The 25,814-nt window shown below is 34.3% G+C and overlaps 1 protein-coding gene across 1 annotated transcript in view; it reads right to left on the bottom strand.

Annotated features, from left to right (window-relative positions):
* Positions 1–25,814, bottom strand: part of FMN1 (formin 1) — a 123,010-nt gene that overhangs the window by 39,738 nt on the left and 57,458 nt on the right. The window contains exons 7-12 of the mRNA XM_058807673.1: positions 21,420–21,481; positions 20,255–20,343; positions 15,485–15,614; positions 13,926–14,072; positions 10,618–10,677; positions 8,563–8,683 (exon numbers count right to left, since the gene is read on the bottom strand). Coding sequence (XP_058663656.1) covers positions 8,563–8,683; positions 10,618–10,677; positions 13,926–14,072; positions 15,485–15,614; positions 20,255–20,343; positions 21,420–21,481 — 609 coding nt within the window. The remainder of the gene's footprint in view (positions 1–8,562; positions 8,684–10,617; positions 10,678–13,925; positions 14,073–15,484; positions 15,615–20,254; positions 20,344–21,419; positions 21,482–25,814) is intronic.

Raw genomic sequence — 25,814 nt, 5'->3', positions numbered from 1 at the left:
TGCATTTCTGTACAAACTTGCATGTAAGTTTCTTTTCAGACAGAATTTTAAATAATGTACAAAAGGCAACAGATTCATCTTGATTCTGTGGGAGTGTGGTAAGAACTTTAATTTCCAACTGCAAGAGGCTATGCTGCTACTGACTCAGAAAAGTTTCAGAGACAGTATTTTATTTGCACTTTTGGACCCATATTGATCATCAGTACATACAAACAATAGGAACACACAAATGTTCAAGCACTGCCACCAAAGCCGGAGCAGGGCTGACTAATACGGATGTCTGTGAATAAAGCAGAGATGGAAATGCTGTGGAGCGGGAAATTCTCTGAGACAAAACTACCTGAGAAAAGCATAAATGGGCATCAGACTGTGGTAGCACTCTGTTCTCAAGCTCAGTCTCTACTGCCTTAAATGAAAGTCAACAATTTAATGCAAAAAAGCGTTATAACATGTAAAACTAAATACACCATCCCAACCTACTAATTGCTTGTAAAGCTACTGTTCTGTGAAGATATTTTCAGCTAATTTAAAAGAAGAAATATTCTATATAAAGAAGAAGAAATGCTTCTATATAAAGTTTCTTTCTTCACAAATTAATAATTCCTTTTTCTTAAAAAAATAATCCAGAGGATAGAAGATAAGTCAAAAGTCAGTCTTTGAAAGACATTTCCTCATGACACACAGAAACATGTATCTGTTTAGGTGCTCTAGCTGTCACATATAAATGAGACAGAAAAAACATTTCAGTGACATGTCCTAAGATGTGGAAAATGAAATAATTGAATTAGTGGCATACAAAAGAGTTTAAAAAGTTCACCTGCTCTGAATGAGTCAGACATCTTGACAATTCTCACAAGTTTGATCAGATGTTCCACCTTTGTCTTTTGAGGGGGCTCTTCTTGTTGTAAGTTCAACAACATTTTTGAACGTTTAGAGTTAGTGATGGCATACAGAGGAACTTTCAGGCCTATATTAGTTTCAGCTATTCTAAATTTTTTTTAGCTCCTTATTTGGTGAAAGGGCACCACCATATTATACAAATCATTTAAAAACCTTTCTGTTAAAATTGTTTCCCAGGAATACATTTAGCAAAATGAAAAAGACTGCTAGTAAAACTAAATATTTTTCACACCATAGCAACATATCTGAGCTTCTGCTTAATGTACTCCTTCTGAAATAGTAGTTTACATTCAGGGCACCCTTCAGCAGAGAAGCACACTGCAAGGGACAGAACAGTACATATAAATTATTATAATGACTAAAGCCTCATAATTTTCCAGTCAAGCCTTTGAAAGATTCCTTTAAGTGATTCCAGTACACATGATTGGTAGAAACTTCTTAAGTGTCAAGATCCAAACATACAGAACTCCACACATCATTAAGATCTGTCAAGAGTGTAGAAGTGTGCGCTAGCAGAATCTGCTCAGAAACGGAAACATTTCTCTTCGCTCTGAACAGTACAAAAAAAGAGAATATTTTGAAACTGAAGAGTCTTGCGTGGGTAATTGAGAGAGAGACAATATTTTTAAGAAGTAAGAATAATATTTTCATCAGATGAGCTAAGATTTTTACTATGCTAAGAAAGAAAAAGACCTTTCAAACATTTTATCACTTATTGCACTGAATAAGGGATCAGACATAAGAGAATTGTCCAATGGCTGAAACAGCTTATGAGCTGAAACTGTAAAAGCCAGAGAAGTGATCTGTTTTGCTCTCTATTGCTGGATCTCTGATTTTATGTGCAAGACAGATCATAAAGTTGGATCTAATTAATTTTTCCACCAAGTTGGTGAAGTTTGGTTCAGCTGAGCTTTCAGCTTAGATTTAAAATCATGTAAATTCATAAACTACCAGCAATATTAGCATTTCACAAAGCGCCTATTAGCCCCACTACTACTAATAAGCACCCCACAGTCTGAAGTAATGCAGTTTCAATCTTTGATAAGTGACTGTCTCAATTCTAGCAGAAATCTGTCCTGTCTCTTACTGCATACCTCCATAAAGAGGAAAAGCTGATGAGCTCCATAAACATGAAGTCACAGCTCCTCCCAACACCAGTATTTACCACTCTCCAAACTACATAACTCATTATCCATCACACACATTGATAGGGACAGTATTCCTCCCATTCCCAGATGTACACTACCTGCTCCCAGATGTATCCTTCATAGTTATGTAACTAATGCCTAACATACACACATGTATTTATTTATTTATTTAAAAGGGCACACAAAAAAGTGCACAGAAAATCATAAGTGTGGTATTTCCCAGATTCATTTTGGAATCTAAGCATTTGCAGAATGATTTTAACAAGAAATTTCTGAGAATTCTTCAGCCAAAGGAAAAAATATACTAAAAAAATTAACAGCATGCCATTGTTTAACCAACTGAAAGCCTTCTCCCTGTGCCTTTGAGCACACATGCAGACATCTGCTTTCATGGAATAAAGTCTTCAAAAACATAATTGCTTTTCTTCTGTATTATATATTTGAATGCTTAAACCATTTAAATAATTCCATATTATTCTTTTTATCAAAATCTAAAGAATCTAATGAAATTTTAAGAAATTATCTACCTAGAAAAATTTATACTAAATTTATTCACATATGAACATTACCAGTGGAACATTGTCAAAAAGTTAGTTTTATTGTAAAATCAAATCCAATGCAGGTATAGAAAATGCATTTTAAATGCCTGTGTTGGATCTTTCTAAATCAAAACACAGTGAAATACATTTCATCCTGCTAAGGCAAAAGACTATTCAAAAAGTAATCAGAAAAATCTGAGAATGAAGAAGTGCCAACTCTTGCAAAAAAACCAAACCCCCTTTCCTGTATACAGCCATTTGCTTTGCTCTTTTCCTTACACAGTTTTGCATTGCTTCAAAACAGATAATGTAAATATTGGACTGTGCAAAAACAGTGAAACCACATACAAAACAACATGCTTCTTTTATGCTATTGCCCAGAGAAAGAACACATGCACTTATTTGCCTCCTCATGTTCCACCACCCAGTTCAATTTTGTGTTTGCTTGCACTTTCACAATTTTAAAGAACATATAACCAACAATGAGAATTAAATTATGTATGTCCTGTAAATTATCATACAACTCTGCTCCTGCTGGGAAGACTTTTTGACATGTGTGTTAGACAGATATTTCTCTGACAAAAGCCCCTCTTTTAAATTGACTTAAAACATTTAACTTAAATTAGACTAAGGCTTCAATTGGTTGAAAATATTTTAGAAGAGTACGTTTGATACTTTTTGGAATACTATCCTCCTAATAAATAAGCAATCATCTTTATCAACACATAACTTTTGATTATACAAATTATTTACAAAGTTAATGCTCAAAATTGGTATAATGCTTAGAATTTTCTTGACGTGATCCAGTAAACTTACTGTCTATCAAGCAAGTCAAACAATAGACAAAACCCCTCAACACTGTAATCCTTGCACTGTGGATCATTACTGTATCATAATTTCACTAAAACTCTAGTCCACAGAACAGACTTTACCATAGGCTGTATTATGTATGAACTAAATCTATAATTCCACCTAAATAAATGATAAGCCATCAAATCAATTAATCTCTAGAACAAAACCAGGCTATAGTTAATTGGGGGACATTTTGTTGCAAAACTTTTTCACTCAGTTTGAGGACTCTGATGGGAAAAGACATTTAGGAATTTTAAATTAACTTTTTTGAATAATACCAACAAAACTTTTCTTCCTTTGTATGTTTTCCTATTGATAAATATATTCCCTTCTAATCCTTTATAAATCTAGATGTTTTTCAGTACTTTAAATTTGGAAAATCAGAGTTTTAGTCTGCATGAACTGATTATTTTTCTTTTTGGAGTTTCCTCCTTGACTCTATTTAAAGTAGCAGTTGCTGAAAGCATGGCAAATGAGTGACCCTTTTCAACTTCCATCCATTTCTTATTTCTAAATTCTTTTCCATGCTTTGCAATAAAATGTGATACACAGCTCCCTGAAGAAGCACTGAATGAGAGCAGTGTAGATGCAGCAGTTTAGTCTGGTCTAATCAGCCATGCTGAGACACAGTGTTAAGAGAGTGACATGACTGGCATGGTGTTTGTTAGTGCCATCCAGTCCACTGGACATGTTTCTATGAACAAGAATATATTTTATACTATATAAATATATATCAATACCTGAAAAAAACTATTTATATTGTCATGACATTTAGGAATGAAAATTAAATGAAGCACCTGAAGAGGCAGGAGAAGCAGGTATGTTCAGCCCTGTTTAGAGAAAGCGGGCTGCAGATCTAGATTTTCATATCAACTATTTAATGAAAAACTAGAGAGAAGGTAGAGCCAGACTTTTTCAGGAATGCACATCTAAAGAAAATTGAGCAATAGTCACAAGTTGCAGCAGAGAAAATCCTCACATGGGATAAAGAAAAGTACTCAAGATGGCAATAAAGCACTGGAGCAGGTGCCCAGAGAGGTGCTGCCGTTTCCATCCTTAGATTCAAAACTGAGATGACTTTGGCCCTGTACAGCCTGATCTAAATACCAAGTTACTTTTGCTCAAAGGCTCTGCACCACAGGACCTCCAGATGTACATTCCAACCTACCAAACTGCACTTCTCTTCTCATTACAGATATCTTAAAATCTTACAGATTTTAAGATATCTGTAATGCTTCTGCATAAAAACCAGTGTGAAAATGGCCAACACAACATTGTAATTTCTCAACTTCTCTTGCATAGATTTACTTCTCTTTTAATCTTTTCATAAGGATTATGCAATTTTATAAAATGGAGTTGTCATAAACTTAAGTTTTGGTGAAGCTCTCCCATTTAAATGGGGAAAAATTGAGGTTACATACTTATGAAAGGTACAGATCTGTCAACAACTAGGTTAAGAGGTGCCCAATATGAAACCATGTCTTCTGTCTCAAACTGACAATTGTATAGCAGATCCTTAAAGTCTTCTTTTTATTTTAGATTTTTTTGGTCACATATGTCTTTGCAAACACGTACATATGTACACACACAGAGAGTTAAGTTAATAAAATTTAAAACTTATATACAGTACTGAAAAAATATTAGTATGAAAATTGCAACCACTATTTCTACTGGTGGCCATGAAAGGAGGGGAAAGTAAAGGGTATGTGGATTTTCAAGGGAATCAGAAAGTTACAATCTCTCTCATAGTAAATTTAATTAATTATGAGAAAAAGAAGTGACTTTTCAAAATCCTTAGTATGGGCCTACCTTGGTTTCCATTTTTAACAGTTCAATAAATACCTTTGCTGTTTCATTGGTAAAAAATAGAAAAAAAAGTTATAATGAACATCACAGACTATTACAGGAGGCATCTCATATTGCTTTCTTTTGAGGAACAGGGCAGCACAAAATTTTAAAATTTTATGTACTGTATTACAAAGAAGAGGAATGAGTATGACAGATGGAAACAATCTACAGGGCAACTAATTAAAACTGTTCAACTTCAGACACAGATTAATAAAAGCATTCATGGTAAAACTTATTCTAGTCTATCAAACTTTGGTAAAGTGGCTTTCTTTCTGAGTATCTTCTTATGATGATGTATTTAAAACATTCTGTGTTTATTCCAGAAGAATACCAATTTCAAGAATACCAAGTGACATTGTTAAAATTAGAAGGTAAATCATATTTGGTCACAGGAAAAGAAAAATGTGGGAATCATTCACTGCCCTAGACAAGGAATAAAAAGTCTTACAAACTGAAGCAAAGTAAAACCGTTTCTCTCCATAACTCTACATTAACTGGAAAGCTAGCAAGGCTAGCATGAGTTAAATGAATAAATGTATTTGCTTATGATACTATGTAATATTTGAAAGCCTTGGAAATACACCAACAGACCTGGAGTGAAAACCTGAGTTTACAGAAATTTCTTTCTAGTTGGATATTAGAGTGGAACCAGATTTAACTCCAAAATTTTCATCTTACCATCCAATATTCACTTTTTTCCCCTTAAAGCCTATGTTAAATGCATATTTTCGTTTCTCATTCTTTTTAACTGAAAACACCTAAGATTAAAAAGATTGTTCTGGAATATGTTTTAAAAACCTGTTGGATTAAGGTTCTCCATAAACCTTTTTGAATTCCTGAGTCTAACTCCAGTCTAATCCCTTCAGAGTAAAGTTAGCTTGTACCTTTAAAGTCTAATCTGAAAGATTTAAAAATAGCAAATGGTATGGAACTCAATCTGTTTATCTGAAAAGGATGAAAGGGTTTGTACTCCATCTAGATTTGAACTTTTGGTTCCACAGTGTCTAGGTATTTCAAACTAGAGGCTTATACCACGAGGTTTATAAGACTCGACACTCATGATAATTCCATCTTTCCTATGTTAATAACCATGTTAGAAACATAAATGAATGCCTTGATAAACTAGTCAAATATATTTTTAAATACTAAATGACAAATAATATGAAAAGTAACTACCAAAATTTCCATTTCAGTTGCAAGAAGTGATATGCTTCTTTTTTTGAATAATTTCTTACAAATCTCATAAAAAAGGGAAGTCACTAGCAGGAACATTAGTTCATTACCTAATGACACGATGAAAACCTCTCTCCCATTTATTGCCTTTGTCTCATCCCACTTCCAAGGTAATCTGCTCAAGACTACCTTAGCCAACAAACTGTGAAACCAATCCAATGTACCCTATAACACAGGCTGCCCCAGTTAATATTGTTCAAATTATTTACATCTGAAGGGCCGCGCCTGTCTGGATAGCTGGGCCCGACGCTTCTCTGGACTTGCTTTCTGCTACTCACATCTGTTTCAGCTTTAGACTTTCACTGGTATTCTGCCAGCAGCCACAACTTTTTAATGGCTACAATAAACTACAGAGACTCATCAAATCTTTGTTGTACGTGTTAAAATTATAACCTCTTCAATTAAAATTCTGATTTAAAAATTAACTAGAACATTAACTGAAGAAAAAATTTGAAAGGGAATCTTTGAAAAAAGATAAGTTCTTATATAAGTGATTGTTTGTTTGAATGTAAGAGAAACAATCACAAGGAATGCTTGCTAGAGTCTGTTGCATATTCTAAGTGATAAAATACCAACATTCTGAAAACATTTCCACAACCTTTTTTGTTTCACATCTTTGCTGTCATTAACTTTGTGTGCTAATTGCTGTGACTGGCTTTAACACACACCTTTACAAAGAATTATGGAAACAACCTCAAGATAGCAATTTTTCTAGATTTGCTATAAATACCTATAAAAATTTGGTTTAGAAGACAGAAATCAGTGATTACAAGAAAGCTGAAGTTTTTATTTTAAGAGTAAAAGAGCTTAGCTTTTCCTACTCGCTGTTTGTGCCTTTGCAATGTAGAACAAATATGATGTGAATGCTCCAGCCTCAATGCAGCTCCTGCTCGACTAAGATGTATGACAGCAGGACTACATGCTGAAAAAGTACAAGATCAAACACAGATCATGTTTCTGCAAAAACTAGCCCAAAAGAGGGCAGGCCAAGGGGCTTACAGGGCCAAGCGATGAGAGGAGATAGAGCACTCACTTATGCCTGGGTCGAACAAACAACAACTGATACTTTCCTACCACTATTAACCTTTGAAATTATCCTAAGGATGGCAGTGACCTAATCCAGCAATTCCTAGCTGTAAGGATAAACTATTTTGTAACGGTTTTCAGCGCCTTTGATTGAAAAAATTCGAAAACAATTATCTTGTTCAATTCTGATGATAAAAGAACTCTTCTAGACTGGTGCAAACGTGTAAATCTAAATGTAAAACTTTTTACATGTTTTTATGCAGATTCTCTTCTTAAACTCCATCTTCTACACAGAACTCCCTTAGTAAAGTAGAAACTTTCCTATAACAAGAAAAAGGCTTAAAATATTCAGTCATCATTTGTTGAATTTATTTTAGAAAATTACATGCAGCACAAAATAAAAAAGAAACTGCTTGAATTACTTAAGAGCACAACCCTTCCTACTTTATTTCCACTCAGTACCTTGATTGATAGATGAGTTTGGTTTCTGAGCCCCTCTTTATAATAAACATTTTTAAATGTTTATTTTATGTCCAAGGGTGAAAATATTTTGAACTGGAGCTTTCCATTTCCCTTTGCTCTGCCTTGGCAAGCTGTGTTTTATTTCTACATTAATAGCATTCAACTCTTTCTTGTAGCTTTTAAATTGTTGTTATACAAGTAGTGAAGAAAGTATTTATGTTATGGAGCTAACAGATATCTACAGTTAAACACATAGTTCTGGAGAAGCCAGAGAAAAATTCACATATAACTGAAGGAATATTCAGAAAGATTTCTTTAGGGGCCTTTCGATTGTAAAAGGGAAAATTACTTTTCAGGATCTCTACTTTCATTTTTATTAAGTCATGAGTTAAATTTTTTTTCTTTCTAATTTATGTGAGTAATTTGTGCCACAGTGTAAAACCTCTAAATGAATCAACACTATAAACCTAATTAGCAATAAGAAAACCTCATAAAGATCACATTTTAAATGGCACTTTGTTGTTAGCAGAACAAATGTGAAAGTTCCCAGTTACCTTCTAGATCTCTCCTCAGTTTCCTTAAGTCTTTTATGAGGTCTTCAAATTTAACTTGGGAGGCCTGGAAAAAATCCTGTGGTTCTGGTAAAGGAAAAATACTCTTGTCTGTTCCTGCTTCCTAAACAAACAAACAAACAAGCCACTATAAAAACTGAATGCATTTAAAGTGAAATAAGTAGCTTTTAAAAAAATTCTCATCTATGCAACAGTGTTATAAAATTACAAAAATCACATATTTTAAATCATTCTTCCTAAAACAACATCTCATTCAAGATTAAATATCGACCATTCTGAGTATTGAAACTTCCTTTTAGATGTTGTAAAGCAAACTGTGCTCAATTTAAACTTTGAAACAACATTAAACACAGAACATTTCAGTTAATTTTATGTTAATAAAGGTTTAGATAAGGGATTAGCAGTTTCTTAGAAAAAGATAACAGGAATGCCCATTTTAATGCAAGAAGGGATCTTATGCCAAACGTTTGTGGTTTCACTCTCTCACAATTCATTAAAAACACACACACTTTATAAGCATAAATTGGAAACCCTATTCATATATTTCCTGAAGCACTTCACACAGATAAAAATACACGGCTGAACGCTTATGTGGTTAAATAAATAACAGGGGTTAAAGCCTGCATGGAACCCCTAAGTATATACCTTATTTTTAGCACAGTAAGAAAAAATAATCAGAAGTAAAATAAATAAACAAAGCCAATAGAAAACCCCCCCCATATACAAAACAAAACAAAATAAAAAAAGACCCAGCAACCAACCAACAAAAAACTTTTATAAGGTTCAAAGCAATATCTCCAGTGGAATTTTAGGAAGTAAAGTATGTATAAATGGTATTAACATGACTTTGCTGTGTATAAGCATATATTGCTGAGTTTGAAATATGCCTGCATGGATTTCAATCTGTAATAAAGGAAAACGCATAGGTTGGAGAGCTAATTGTTTAGTGAATGGGGAAAGAATATTTTTTTATTATAAACATTTTGGTGGAGAAAGTGCAATGGATGATAATTACACTGTGTTTATTTACTCCCAAGGAAGATACACTGTTTTGTTTCACAAAATTCCCTAAAGTAAAATTACAGCATAGGAGGAAGTTTTCAGAAATATAAACTAAATTAATGAAATAAATATTTTAATAAATTCTTTAGAAAGTATAAAAATCCCTGTTCACCCCAAAAAAACCCAAACCAACAAAAATACCAATGAGAGAAAACACAAGAAAAAAGAAAGAGAAACAAACAAAGCCAAAAACCTTAAAGAAAGAATACTGATACAGATCTATATATCTGAGGACTACTAACTCATCAATGCAACAACCTTATGTAAGAATTTAAAGAAAGAGAAGAGAAAAAAAAAACCTAAATTGTTGAAAATCATTGTTAAAATAATTTAATAGCATCATTTTCATATAAAATAAAATAGTTCAAATTTTCCACTCAATAAGTTTGGCTATTGCCAATAATAAAAAACAAAACAAAAAAAACCCCAACGAAACAACAAAAAAATATATCTAATAAATGAATGTATATAATACATGTAACTGCATGTACAGAGGAGTATCATATACAATAGAATGGAACTTACAGCAGCATTTCAACCCCTAACTTCACCCCCATCAGCTGACCCACCTATCTTAAAATACCAACCTGTCCTTGCATTTTTTGTCCTGAGAGAGAAATCATGCTTCTGCCTTCCAATATCATGACATCAGAAGAAAATTTACAATGTTTCAGCCACCCAGATGTACTAAGGCAGGGCTGGAGAGACCACCTGTCCAGTCTGCATCAGTCATCACTAACTGCCTGCAGTGGTTCTCTCAACAACCAAGGTCAAATTTTCCCAAGTCTTACCTTGAAACTTAGAGCAAGTTTCATGCCTATTGAGGTACACAACTATTATAAGAAAGCAAAAGAAATGGATTTTATTTCCCCATCTGAGGTATTACATTCAGATTTCTATAAAGCTGTTACAAACCCTTTCACCATCTCTTAAAGAAACCAAGTTTTGGAGAGGCTGATAGAGCAAATCCTTTACCTTATCACAATGGCGTAGGTAGTATATGACAACATAATCCACAAGATTAATACCATTGTCCTAGAAAAAATTAAAAATGTGTGATTAACACTGATTCAGTGTGAAAATGTACTCTATTTAGAATTAAATGAATTATTATTTTATATTGCTGTGAGAAATAGGATTCACAATACTTTTTTAGCCTTAGCATTACTGATCAAAAAAATTTGATCTTTTACAACAGCGACTTCATCGTACCACTACTAGATTCAGAGTTTATTTTGGTTTTAAATACCAGAAAAAATACATGCAGAGAAGAATACATGGGAGAAGCTTTTTATGTAATAACAGAAGGCATTACAGAATGATAATATTAACTCAAATAAAAATATTATTCAATAATACTACTCTTAAACATAGTATCAACTAAATATTACAGTCACCTCAGATACAATAATGTGAAAAGAATTTCTTGATTCCTATAGTCTCAATCATCTATAAGAAAGATCCAAAAAAGGCACAGATACTTTACATATTTTATTCTAAGTATGAAATCAGATAGCATTCAACTAAGAAGTATCCCTCATGCCCTGTTACCATATAAATATGAATTTTAATTCTCACTTTATGGAATCACCATTTCCATGTTCCTGTGCACAACTGTAAACAGTATTTTAGTTTGTTAGATGTCATTGGGTCAGCATGGGCCAGATGAGCTAAGGAAAAGTTATACATTACATTCAGCAATATAAAAGAACCATGATATAGGGAATTATATCTGGAATGCCTTTGAAGTTTTTTGGATGTGTTTTCATATTTTATATTGACAGGTATCAGAACAAACATTTGTATGTGAACAATGTCTGACTTCCTGTACAGAGCTGCCTTGTCTATATGAGAGTCTGCAGCACATTATATTTTATTAGTATCATACACCAGCAAAATTCTTAACTAAGTAAGTCACTGCTGTCATGCAGGAAAAGCCACCCTGCATGTTTAAGAGTTTTAGAAGCCATTACTGACAGGTCAAAAAATCTCTATAAAAAGTAACTTTCTAAGCTCATATGAAAATAAATTACTTTTATGTGAAATAAGAGGTATTTAGCAGTGGCTCTTTACCTTAGCTCATGGAATTCAGCTCAGTTAAGATGTATTTGCTGGCAACTCAAGAGAAGGGAATAATAGGACAAAGGAAGAATACCTTAATGCTCAAGTGTACAAGACCCTGCATTCTTCTCCTTTTCAAATACAGACTAACAATTACATCTGAGGTTTCACATCTCCCTGGACCCTATGAGTTTTCACACATTTTGAAGGCTAATCTAAACTAATAACATATTTATTCTGGCTACCAGTAAACTGTAAATAATGTGGTTTTTTAGCTTCTTTTGCTAAGGAACAAGTCTTTCATAGCTATTTTTTATATCAGTTACTCCTTTTCATAATGCATAATTTTGGAACGAGCTTGCTAAATTCAGCCACATTGGAAAGTCCCAGAGATTATTAAACTCTATGAAGTTTATAGGTAAATAAAAGAGTGACACTAAGCCTAGCAGTTCTACTGAGAAAAGTCAGGCAAAGCTGAGTTTTACATTTTTCTTCAAGGCAGCTAGCCAGCCAACAAACGCCTGAGTAATGGAAACTTGGCCTGGTTCTAGTTAAGCTGCTGTTTGTACTGTGCCTTCTCCACGCAGTAGGGCTGGGAAAAAGCGGTTATATGGAACAGCTGAACCATCACAGTGAAGAATCACGAAATAATTTCAGTCAGAAAATACCTTTAAGATCATTGAGTCCAACTGAAAATCCAGCACTGCCAAATCCATCAGTAAACTATATTCTTAAGTGCCACCTCCAGGGTTGTTGATTCCACCACCTCTCTGGGCAGCCTGTTCCAACGCCTTATAACCCTTTCAGTGAAGAAATTTTTCCTAATATCCAAACTAAACTTCCTGTGCAAGAACTTGAGGCTGCTTCCTCTCATCCTATTGTTTGTTACTTAGGAAAGGACATCAACCCCCAGCTGGTTACAGTCTCCTTTCCGGGAGCTACAGAGAGTGATAAGGTTTCACCTGAGCCTCCTTTCCTCTGCTAAACTATTCCAGCTTCCTCAGCTGCTCCTTGTAAGACTTGTGCTCCAGACTCTTTATCAGTTTTGTTTATCTTTGGACATGCTCCAGCACCTCAACATCTTTAGGAGACAAAGGACTCAAATCCTTTGGAAAAAGCTTTCATTAAAACACTGAGCAATTCATCAAATGTGTTTCTACACTTTGTTAATGATGATAAAAGTAAAACAAGTAAAACAAAATGCTCCATAGATAAACTGTTTTGCTGACACTTCCTGTCTCACAAATGCAGTCCTGTGTACATGAAGCATAATAGGGAACAAAAGCTTAAAGTCTACATCTCTTGTAGTCAAGAAAGCATGTCTCACAAGAAAAGTAGAAGAGCATGAAAGTTTTCTCCTCACACTCCAAGTCTATACCAACATCAGCAGAAAATTATCTCCTATTCTTTGCTGCTTCCTGTATCCATGTGGTGTCTAGGTATGTCCTAGCAAAGAATGACTTCAAGCAGTGTTCCCAATGCCTACATTCCCTAACACCTCCTGCTCTGCCCTACTGAAATAAGAAACAAAGTAATCTCATCTCAGAAGGTGTCTAGCCTTTCAGCCCGACTTTGATCCTAGCATGACTAATCAAAAACCAGCTAGTGCTTCTCAATTTTTTACCAAATAATTTACTGCCATCTATGAGCATTTTCTCACGCATGCCACTCAAATTTCACATTCCACATCCATTTAACTGATAATTAAAAAAAATAATGAAAGTATCTTGTTGGGTGTGACATCTCTTTGATCCCTTATACATAATTTGTTAGTGTATACACTACAATGAACAATTACGGATATTTTGATTTTAAACCTGATTTTTAAAGTGTTTTCATTTACACAGAACAATCTTCATTTAAGAGCATGAAAAAAGAATGAGGACGTTTACTGTGTAAGACTTTAGCAATCTGTGCTCTCTCACTTTTCTCTACCCTACTACTATTAAGTCCCGGCTAATAAAAGAGACACACAGAAGTTCTCAGATAAGGTAATTATCCTAGTAGTACCAAACAGGAGAAATCAGATATTAAGGAAACACACACATATTCCAGAGAATGAGGTGAAAAGCTAGGAGAAAAAAAGAATGAAAACTGTACAAAGCACCTAGTTTTTTCAAGGAAGAATGGTAAGAAATAAATTATTAACTCCTATCAGATGAAGAAACAATAAAAAAAAATCACTTCAGAAAAATTATCTTTAACCAAACATAAGTACTTACTCTGCTTTTGACATCTTTTAGTTTGGGGAGTATTTCCAAACCAAACCCATCAGCTTGACCTCGGGTCCTATTCCCTCCGTTCATATAATTTCCAAAAGCCAGAATCAAGCCCAAAATTTCCTTTACGCTTTTCATGCTCAGCAAAGCCTGGAAAATGGATACTGGTCTGTAAATTTGGTTGACATAAAAATTCTAATTGCAAATATAAAACATTTTTTTCATTTTATTTTTGCTAAAGTTTTTTTCTTGTCTGTTTTTACCTTGGTAAGTAAGGGGAGCTGAAGCTGGTGCAATAATCAAAACTTTAAGAGAACCATTTTTACACTATATCTCTGTAAGATAAATATGTTTAATGTAATCCATATGAAGCAAATTATATGGCATCAAATACTATGTCAATGACAAAAAGATTAATGGAAGATTTCTAAACATTCTCAGAAGACTTAAAAAATCTTACACACAAGGAGGTGGTTTATCATGAGTTTGCATCATGCACAGTTAAATGGGGATGTGCTATTTTTGCTGTCACCAGTCTGCTTCTCATGGATCTGAAAATTCACATTCCTGGATCCATACTTAATCCAGACATAAGAGAGCTAAGGGCTAACTAATTACATGCCTCAGATCAGAAAACAGTTCTAGAAACACAGTGTAGAACTAGCAAATTATTTTCAGTTACATATAAAGACATCTGTCAGTTGACAATCTGAGGCCACAGGCATAATTTTTAACTATGTAGACTTATACACTGGATAAATTGGTTTCAGTGTGAACTCCTCATAAGTGAACTGAAGGCAATACGGCTTTCCCTATCTCATACAACACTGATTTTTCATACCCCCTTTGGAAAGGAAGGAAATAAGTAACTATTTCTATTACAAAGAAATCCAAAGGGGTAGAGCATGGGTACTCTGTGAAAGCAAAGCAAGTCAAGAACTAATCTTCAAATTAGAAAAAAAAAATAAAATTAACTACTACTCTGGTTAGGAAGTTAGACCTTTAGGCCACTATTTAATTTCTCTCCTAATTTTCACCTTGTTCTACTTTTCATAATTTATTTGTTATAATTTAAAAATCTTGTCCTTAGTCTTTCATATTGTGTAGATATTAGGTAGACTTTGCCCCATAGTAAAAATTATGCTGTATCAGGGTTACCAGAAATTAATAGATGCCAAGGGAAAGTAATAAGATAATGAACATGACAAGAATCTACTGGCATCAACAGTGCTATGCAAATAAAAGGCATTTTGCAAGGTCCTGTATTAAGCTTGCCTTATATTTAATTCCTAGTTTATGGAGATTATCTATTACATTATGCAAAGTAATAAAAATCTACCATTTAAATACAAATAAATTTCTACATACTCCATGGGACATCACATGCAATTCGCTTCCCTCTTCCTTCTTTTAAGCAACTAAAAATTTACTACTACATTTATTTCCTAAAAAGCCAGTAAGCAAGATCAAAGTTCTTCACTTATGGTAAAAAAGAAGCCTAAATACTCTAAGACAAAATTAAAATTAACTTAAGTTTTAATTTAGCTTTCATGAGGACTCACCTTGGAAACACGAGTCACAATATCGACCTTCCGGTGCACTGACGTTATCCCTTCAAGGAAAACCGACTGGAAGATAATACACTGAGCTCGCTCTGCAAAGTTGGGGATTTGAGACAACTCATACAGAAATCTGTGGGGAAAAAAGGACTATTAATGAATCTTTATAATTCTTCTCAGTGGATTACATAATGGATCAAAGCCTACAGTATCATGAAATATACATGCATTCTTTCATTTTTGAATCAAATCTGTCAGAATTTATAATTGTTATATTCTTTATGGTAAGAATGCATTAAAAATCTTATTAATGTCAAGAAAAAGGCAAGACATTAATCAGTATCATATCAACCATTAACTATCATAGCTGCATAGTAATAAACAGAGGAATCTCAAACTTAAATCATCCTTTTGGAATAAAAGAAAATCTACATAGTGCTACCTACATACCAACTTATGCAGTCTTGTTTCCCTTAAAAATACAGAAATACAGAACTCAATATATTCCTACAAATTTATTTCATAATATAAAATTTCTCCCAACAGCCTTCTTGTGATTCTTAGCATCAATTTTCCTTTTCTAATTTGCACCACACTTTCAATCATATAGCAGCATGTGCCATGGGAACACACCTAGCTGTGTATTTAGCTCTAAAATACTTGCATAGCATATCTGCCTCCAGTCACTGCTCAGCAAAGTTACTAAGCCTTCATCTGCTCTATATCTGTTCTCACAGATATATATATATATATTCCTCATGACTCTATTGTAGCTTTTCATCTGTTAACTCTTGGTAAATAACAATAAATGGAGGCATATTCAACAACTGTAGCTCAGACCTCACAAAATAACAGCATGTCAAAGCACGAGTAATTCCTCCCTTTTCATCAATTTAAAATAAAAGAGCTTGGCTAATTACACAAGAAGCTCTAGAATTTATTATAATAACAATATTAATAACAATAATTTGCTCTTGGGTTTTTAATTCAAGACTTCAGAGATACAAAAGCTTTCTTGAAATCCAGAAGCAAGCTTGTCTTTTGCTCCAATATCACTGTAGCATCATTCTTCTAATCTCCTGTCTACAGATATCCTCAGTTTCCCCTTAATGCAACGCTGTAAAGATTTTTTTCTCCCTCACTGAATTACAGGAAATTCAGTATTCAACTTATTAGCTTGAATTATTCTTAACTTAATTTTAATTATTTAAGCCAATAGACCTTATTTTTCCAAATTATTTATTTTTCACAATAAATAAAACCAGTATGTTTAAATCTGCTTTAGATGTTTCTCATGGATGCTAGGCTTTGCTGAGTACATAGTGACTGTTTAAAAAACTAGCAGAATTCACCTGTGGCTGGTGTGAAATACTATGTTTTAATTGGACCATTTTTTTGTTTCTTTTTGTTTCTTTTTCTTCCTCGCCTGATGAAAAAACCCATTGTGAGAGAAGGATCAGGGAGGCCCAGCTTGGCTCTTAGACTTAAGAAGTGGGAAAAAAGAAATGCCAAGCTGGTACTAATAAAAATGCTTCCTATTGGGAATGAATGGTATTGCCAGGGAAAAAAAAACAGGGTATTTTGCACTTTGTGTGAGAGAAACAAAGGAAAGAAAAACCAAACTCCTTCATTAAAGTTCTAACATACATACAATTAAAAAGTTTAAATTTAAAAAGTCAAATGACACATATTCTTGCCTTCCTGTGAAAAGAGAACTATTTCCCACATGGCTGACCATTGAATACAATGTCATTGTGCTAAGAGTTAAAAGAGCATCAGTGTAAAAAGAAGATGTCTTCAGCTTCTGGAATTCAGAGTATTCAAAGTAAATACCCAGACAGAACACTTATAACTGAAATCTGTCACAAAAAGGAATCTTAGTGACTACAAATGTAGCAACTAATCAAAAAGTCATAGCATGAAAACTATGACTGTCACAAATAAACCACCAATTCAGATGGACAAAACTTTAGAAGAGAAAGAAACCTCCTTATTTCAATTTTACTCTGAGAAAAGTAGGTTTTTTACTTAAAATAATGATGACATGGCTGCGACGTGGCTTTTGGATGGGTTTCTCATTACTGCAATTCTGGCCTAAAATAAACACAGAAAATATGCTGTACCTCTCCATGAGGTAGATCGTACTCCTCTCTTTCAGAAACCGTGAAAAAAAAAAATGCTTTTACTTGAAAACTCCTTTAGCCTACCAGAATCTTGTAGTTAAGGACTTGAGAGAACTTTCAAGCCAGGCATATTGTTATGGTGTTAGTGTAAGAGAACATTCTTGCAGAAGATGGACAAGGAAGGCTGATTAGTCTAAGGAGGTAAACTAATTTCCAGATGACATTTATCTGCATTTGAAGAATATAAAATTTAGAAGTGATTTCTTGGGAAAAAGGTGTATCTAATCCTGCAAGCCTCTAAGTATGACAGCAGGATTTAAACTGAAGTCCAAGCAGAGCTGTCTTCAAAGAGAAGCCAGTGGCATTACTGGGACAGGGATTATAAATCACTCCCTACTTCCTGAATCAAACTACATTCAAACCAGTACCATATTGTTACTATTTCCTTCATTACTACTTATTTCACAGTGGAGAAGCCTACACAGACATTATACTACAACTAAATGGAGTCTCTTGGAAAGTAGCTATAGCATCTGTATCCTGCTAGGAAAGTCTCGAGCTGTGGCCAATTTTGCATATAAATCTTTATCATGCCAATTAATATTAGCATTTTAACAGCTATTATCATGAAGAATAATTTAGGGGGGTATTGTTATGTTGCTGTCATCCTTACAGTGTGTGCCAAATTTAACATCACATGTGGAGAAGAACGTCAGTGATACCACTAAAGCTTTTTATCTGTCCGGTAATCCAAACATGTAAGAGTTTCCTTTAGACTTCAGTGAATTCAATTCAAAGGTTTCACTATATGAATGACAACTGTTAGTACGTGCAATCATTTGATAAATTATTTCATGTACACTTTTGTTCTGATTCTCATTAAAGACAATACTGAGGCTTATGCCCCACAGCATAATCACACAGAAATTTAGAACTTTTCTGTCTTTAACCTTTTATGGGGCTAATAAGTAAAGCACAGCTCCAACAAATCTCCTATTCTGCAGTTAGGCTGACTTAGAGACTGACAGAGACAACAAAGTCAGGGGCACATGATCTACTGAGTTTTCAGAAAGCACATTATTTTGCAGGTCCAACAAAATTTACAGAAGTGCAGAAAGCAAATTGTTTGCCATTTAAGCTACCTTTTTAAAAGCTACTTTTCTTAACCTATGCAGTTTAACTATAGGGCAAAAATGGGATACTTAAGACTTGCAGAAAGAGCATTGAGTAATAATTGATAAAAAAATAGCTTTTGTCTTTGATACTACTATTTCACTCTGAACCACCAGGCATAACTGCTTCATTTACAGTTCTTAATTATGGAACAATGATAGTATAAATCCGACTTTGCATTTAATTAAGATTAACCTCTCTCCACTATAAGTTACAAAAAAGACAACCTCCTATAACTCTAGAGCTCTACAAGATTCGTATTCTCCAGAAGACAAAATGCATTCATATTTATTTAACTTGGACATACAGCAAACAGACTGCCAAAGATTCAAGCTCTGGAAAACATCAGCTAGTCACACAATGTATCCTTATGCCCCAAGCCAAGGCAATGAAAACCATGGACGTGGGATGCAAAAGTAAGCTAGTATATAAACTTTACAGATATTTGTCTTCTTAAGACTTACTAAAGAACAACAGCCTCTCTTCATCAAGAGTAAGATAATAGCCTTATCTCCTAATATTAGTGTGCAGTTACAAGTGAATATTTAGCTGCCTCATGTAAGGAGCAAAAGAAAAAAAATAATCTGTTCTTCAGCACTTACATTTTAATGGGAAAAAAAGGTATGAAAATGCATTAATTCTGACATTAACCATCATATACCATCTCTGTTTGAGTTCTTCCTCCCCCTACCCTTTCTTACACCAGAGACAGCAGAACAGACAAAATGGAAAAGGAAAAGAGACAACAGAGAGGCCTCTGGGAAGGAAGAATTGAAAAGGATAAGAGTACAAAAGAAAAAAGCAGTGAAGTAGCAGAAGACAAAAAAACACTGATAGGCCAATGTCTGAAATCAAATGTCTACACAAATATAAAATTCAGTTTCACTGTTCTGCTCAAAAATTCTTGATGATTCTTTCACATCAGTCTAAGGTGTATTACAACACAAGGAGCAACATTTAACTTTTTCATCCTAACAGTTGTCACTGGCCACAACAGTTCCAGGAGAACTGTGGCATCAGTCTTTTAGGTTTACACTGAACCTAAAGTATCAGACCAGAGTATCCAAGGTGTCTTTGACCACAGGATCAACCCAAATCCTCTGTTCATGCAGCTTCTTCAAACAATTAACAACCAAAATCAGTTAGGCCTTGCTTTATGTAATGCTAATTAAGCCACAAATGCTCTAAGGGAAGGAAAAGCCTCTTAAAAACGTGAGAATGGGAACAAAATTCTTACTGATTCAAGGTGACATATTTTATCAGTTCTGGTGGTCAAAGTTGATGTAGTAAACTCTGCTATGTCTGAAAAAAGTTTTGTGATAAGGGCAAATTTTTTATCATGTCTTGAAATACACAAAGTTTATAGTTTTAGAAAAGCTTATAATTACCAAGAATTATGCATCAAAACTGCTTTCAACATATAATCAAAGGACTACATTATGTAATGAAAAAGTATTTAAAAACCCCAACAACTTACTGTTCTGGTTTATCCAGAAGCTTCAGTTCCTCCTCTTTTGAAGTCTGGTAATATTGCTTGATTTTCTCCAGTTCATCCTTTTGTGCTCTCTGAGTGAATTAACATAAACTAATTAGTTACTAATTAGTAAGAAATTAATAAATTACTACTTTACCTGTTTGCCTGCAAGCCAGCAATTATGTTTTTTTAACTGAGAAACATTTAGACTATGCAAAAGAGGGATGCTTTAAGATCTATGATAAATTCCTTCAGTGCCTTATATGCCATTTACGGCACATTACCATGCCCAAGAGTATTTTCCAAATACTTCTTAAATTCTATCAGGCTGATTCCATGACCACTTCTCTGGGGAGTCTCTTCCAGTGCCCAAACACCCTCAGGGTGAAGAACCTTTTCCTAATACCTAACCTAAATGTCCCCTGACATGACTTCAGGCCATTCCCTTAGATCCTATCACCGTCACCACAAACAGAAGATCTTCCCCTCTTCCCCTTGTGAAGAAGCTGCAGGCAGCCACGAGGTCTTCTCTGTTTCCTTCAAGCTGACAGGCCAAGTGACCTCAGCTGCTCCTTGTATGTCTTGCCTTCAAGGTCTTTCACCAACTTCATAGCCCTCCTTCCGATGCTCTATAACATCTTGTATATTTTTTATACTGTGGATCTCAGAACTGCCCCAGCACTGGAGGTGAGGCCACCCCAGCTCAGAGCAGAGGGGACAGTCCCCTCCCATTCCTGGCTGTGATGCTGTGCCTGATGCTCCCCAGGACACAGATGGCACCCACAGTTCTGTCCACTTCAACTCCAACTGAGCTTTGGGCTGCACAAATTTTCTCCCCAGAGTTGCAAGCAGCATCTCTGTACTCCTCCCACATCAGCTGACCTTGCCTTCACTGGGCATACACATTCTTTTCTTGCCTTGGCTCCAAAAGATCCCAGCTCAGATAAGCCAACCTTCTGCTTCATCTGCTTGAATACTTACATTTAGGAATTTCCTGCTCCTGTGGCCTTCATAAAATGGTATTTGAAAAAATAATCTGCACTGATGGACCCCAGAACCTTCACAAGCATTTTCTCAGGGACCTTACTCACTAGATCCCTGAGCAGCCTAAAGTCTGTATCCAAAATACTTTGGTGATTAAACACATTTTTACCCCACCTTTACTTACATTTTCATATAGGGCTTCCAGTGTCTCCAGATCTACTACAGAGTCATCGACACACAATATAGCTGTATAGAATACAAACACAAATTAGACACTGGATTAAAACTTCAGTTCTTTTCCTGTGAAATGTACCAAAGGGTTCTAACCTAGATACAGGACATTTATGTTTCCAGTTAATTTTTTTTGTTCTAATGTCAAATCACAGCACTCCTGCAAGAATGTTCTATAAACTCAGTTTCAGGAGAGTAGAGTTCTACTTTTTCTCTCCAATATAATCAGCAAAGATGTGACCAGTCAAGTAGCCAGCTGATTGTGCAGCTGCTCAGGCAGAAGAACATGAGACAACTGATACCAAACAACGAACAGCACAGATTTTATGTTAGCTTAGAAGGCTGGATAGGAAGGAATTGAGAGTGAGGATATTTAAGTCTCCCTGTGTGCACAGGAAATCAATGAGATATGCTTGTCTAGGAGCTAGCAATCTTGGTAAGTAGAGAAGTAGACCAACTTTCAAAGTTTACAAGCTATATAAATTTGCAAGCAGAAAAGACTGTGCTACAGTTTTTAAGTCATCCTCAACAAGTTCACATTTAAGTCAGCTTTATCCAATAGAAAACTATCTACATGACAATTTACAGAAAAATCCTTCTCAACACCACACAGACACACATGCAGCATACTCTTAAGTGATTAATCATGCTTCATTACTAAAAATGGGAACTCTCAAAATGTTTCCTATCTTAGTTCCAAATATTACTGTGTTTGGAATATATGAAATTGGTGCTTCCAACATTTGCAAATCCCATTACAATTTAGGCAATTGATATTGGTATTGGAAATTCTTGCTATAGGAATACTGGTATTGGAACTCTTCTGAAAACTAAATGGGATTGCTTCATGGTGCTTTCTAACACATTCTAATGTTAAATTCCAGTACGCTGAGAGATGCACAGTGGAATGGAAGTAACTGTGGATGTTTAAATTTTCTGAAATCAGCTTTTCCTCAAGATTCATAAGGGGACTAGGCACAATTCTTGAACTCATGGCTTATGCTTATATATTACTGAAAACATTAATCCCAAAAGAATCAAGGGCATAACCAGTGAGATGTTATTAGTTACTACCTGATAACTTTTAATTCAACTGTATTATATTTCCTCAAATGATCCTTGGCTGCTTATGAACTTAGAGGATTTTAAAAGCTCTTGCTGCATTTGTAATCCATGCTTGAAAGGGGCAAGGCACACAGCTTTAAATAATTATTAAAAAGTAATAAGCTTTCACCTGCTCTACCACCTACCCCATGATTTTACATTGTGAAATTAACCAGCAGGCTAGTAAATTTTCTCTGTGGCAGGCTAATTAATTTTATTAAAAGGTCCAGTGACATTTAGAATGCTTTAAAATTCTGCCTGTCAATTATTATTCCATCTGTTGACATTACACCTAGGTTAGAAGTAAAGAATTACACAGAAGACAGTATCAATGAAAAATACCCAGTATTTCCAACCATTTTTGTCTTACTGGAAGATTCAAAACCCTCAAGACTGCAACCAAATGTAAAGCCTGAACCACTGAGACTGGCAAAAATCTTTGTTTAAAGGAAATTCCTTAAGGTTTGAATTTATAAGATTCTCTCTTATCTCCTGCAAAACAGTTCAAAGAGTTGCACTATCTTCTGTATCATCCAATAAAATTTCAAAAGAACCTAAAGATGGAAAATCTCTTGGAAGACTGGTTTCACAGTCCAATATATTTAATTGTTAAGATTAACAATATGCATATTGAGTTCAGAAACTTTCTCTTGCGGTTTAACTTTTATGCTATTTTAACATATTCTGAAATCTGCTTACAAGGAGAAATGTCCAAAGCTATCTAGAAAAAGCAACTTATTGGAGTTGAAATGCAAAACACGTAATTGATAGTCAAATTTTTATGTACAAATCTATTACGATGACAGGAAGTAGTTTGGTAAAAACTCACTGTAATAAGAATATCAAGTGTTACATCACTAGCTGAATATTTCAGCCAGATATTTGTCAGCAAAAAGGCCCCAGAATCATAAAGTGATTTTTAATGCTCTATTGTGTTATCCATGTTTCTGTAGTCAACATCAGATCTAACAAATCAGCATTGTTTTGAAGTGACATGATAAAACAAAAAGTGTTTGTGATAAAACTAATGAAATACAATCTGCTAAACCACATATTTAATAGAATTAATAATAATAAATTCTAAGAGATATTGACATGAGTTATCTCTCTTGGAGAGAGCACGTGATTATATAAAAGTACTCAGAAAATATTTTCTGATTTACTTTCTATACAACCTGTACTGCTATTATTAGCAATGGATGCACAGACAGACAACTGCTGTTAAAAATCAAGCCATACAGCTGGACATCTTAGGATGTCAATGTATATAGAGACACATTGCCAAAATCCACATAACCTCCTTTATTTCATCTTTATACATTTTATGCCATACACACTTGGAGCAGAAGACAAAAATGAAAACATGCAAATTTACGATGGGCCCATTTTTTGAAAAAAAGCATTTATTTTGAAAAGCTAGAAGAAATCCCCAAATTCACAGGTGTCTTCATATTCTTATTCTTAAAATATGCCACACGCAAATACATTCACAGTATTTTGTGCAAATTAGCTTGAATTGCGGCAGCTTAAAAAAACCCCACTGGACTAGATCAAAGAAAGCAATTATTTTGATTTTCACTTAAAATAACAAAAGCTTTTAAATTTTCTATGAAAAACAAACCCCACTTTTGATCATATGTATATTAACTTCACCAAAATTAATACAAACCTTGGTATGTTTTTCAAAAAGCTCTTCCTGATACAGTGAATTTAACCATGATAATTTACTGCATTAAATCTCATTATATCTGCTTACGTAAGTGTAAGTAATATAGGTGAAATCACATAAATCCACAAAAGAGGCTCCAAAATAATGAATAGCTATTACAATATCAATCATCATTGGTGGTTTTTACTTTCATCTGGCTTTCTAGTTAGCTGTCTTCCTTACACTGTCAGTTCAGTTAGAATATTTCACCTACACCTCACAATATGTCAAAAGGAAGTAGACTCATGCTGTGAAAAGCTGGTAATTTTATTGGGTTCCTCTACCTTTAAAAAATCTGTTACTTGGCCAAGTCTGGTTTCTGAGATCCTTTTTTGCAGGGAAATTGAGGCAAACATTTTTATGTTGTCTATGGTGTCTGCTCACAAGAAGAAGAATTTATACACACAAGGATCATTAGTGCAAGGTTGCACCCATTAGGATATAATAACCGTCAGCTAGGACAAAAAACAGATCAGCATCATGCATTCAAACTAACAGGCACACATAAAAATACTTGCCAGCTACATTTCACATACTAAGAGCATTGTTTCAAATATAAACTTATACCAAAGGTTTTTAACATGCTAACTTCTAAAAAATGAATCTAACAGATTCCCTGCTGCACAGATTTTTCACATATTCTGATCAATTTAAAAATGTAAAGCAAAAAAAAGCTGAGAATTTAAAGCATCATGTGTGCAGTGCAAATACAACTTTAGAACTTAGAGTTTATTGTGAAAAATATACTTACCTCCTCTAAATAAGCTTAAATACCAACAGTCTTAAGGCAGAATCTGATCTACAGCCTCACTCCTACTGAACACATTTTGGCTAAACCAGGATTTAAGTCCTGCTGACAGAGCTTACATGTACTCCCCAGTATCAAACATTTTAATGTGACAATTAGACTATGAAATATGAAGAAATCACCTTAACTGCTCCCAAATAATAAAACAGAAGTACATTATTTAAATAGAAGGTGCTTGCCAAAGCTTCATTTATTTGACTTGGAAGTACTTAGTTGTTTTAGGTACTGCATTCTGTTGAGTAAGGCTTGATTTCATGGGAATATGCAGCCCATCATTGGGAAACTTAAATAAAATTGTGACTGACCTAGTCAATTAGACAATGACTGTTAAATACTTGGCAAATCTCCCTGTAATATCCAAATCCCTCTGGTTTACTTCTGACAAATTGATATGTTACCAACTTATTTAAAGGTTTTCTCCAGTATTAATTGCCATGCAACCACAAAAAAATATACGTAAAAAAGAAGCACTGTGGGCACAACGGAGGCTTAGAAGACTAAGAAAGCTCGAATCCTGCAAGAAGTCTTGAACAAAAGATTCTGGCACTAATGTTAACCTACCCACATGCAATGGATATCCAAAACATATTAACAAAAATATATGTTGTGAATTTTCCCAAAAAAAGAGAAAAACATTTTATTTTAAATAAAATAGTTTTCCAACTTCTGAGATGGGTATGCAGCTATCTTTATACTTCATGCACAGTATACAGAATATATAGAATACA

Source organism: Ammospiza caudacuta, chromosome 6 (genome assembly GCF_027887145.1).
Source record: "Ammospiza caudacuta isolate bAmmCau1 chromosome 6, bAmmCau1.pri, whole genome shotgun sequence".
Classification (NCBI taxonomy): domain Eukaryota; kingdom Metazoa; phylum Chordata; class Aves; order Passeriformes; family Passerellidae; genus Ammospiza; species Ammospiza caudacuta.
This window is presented reverse-complemented; position numbering and strand designations above follow the sequence as displayed.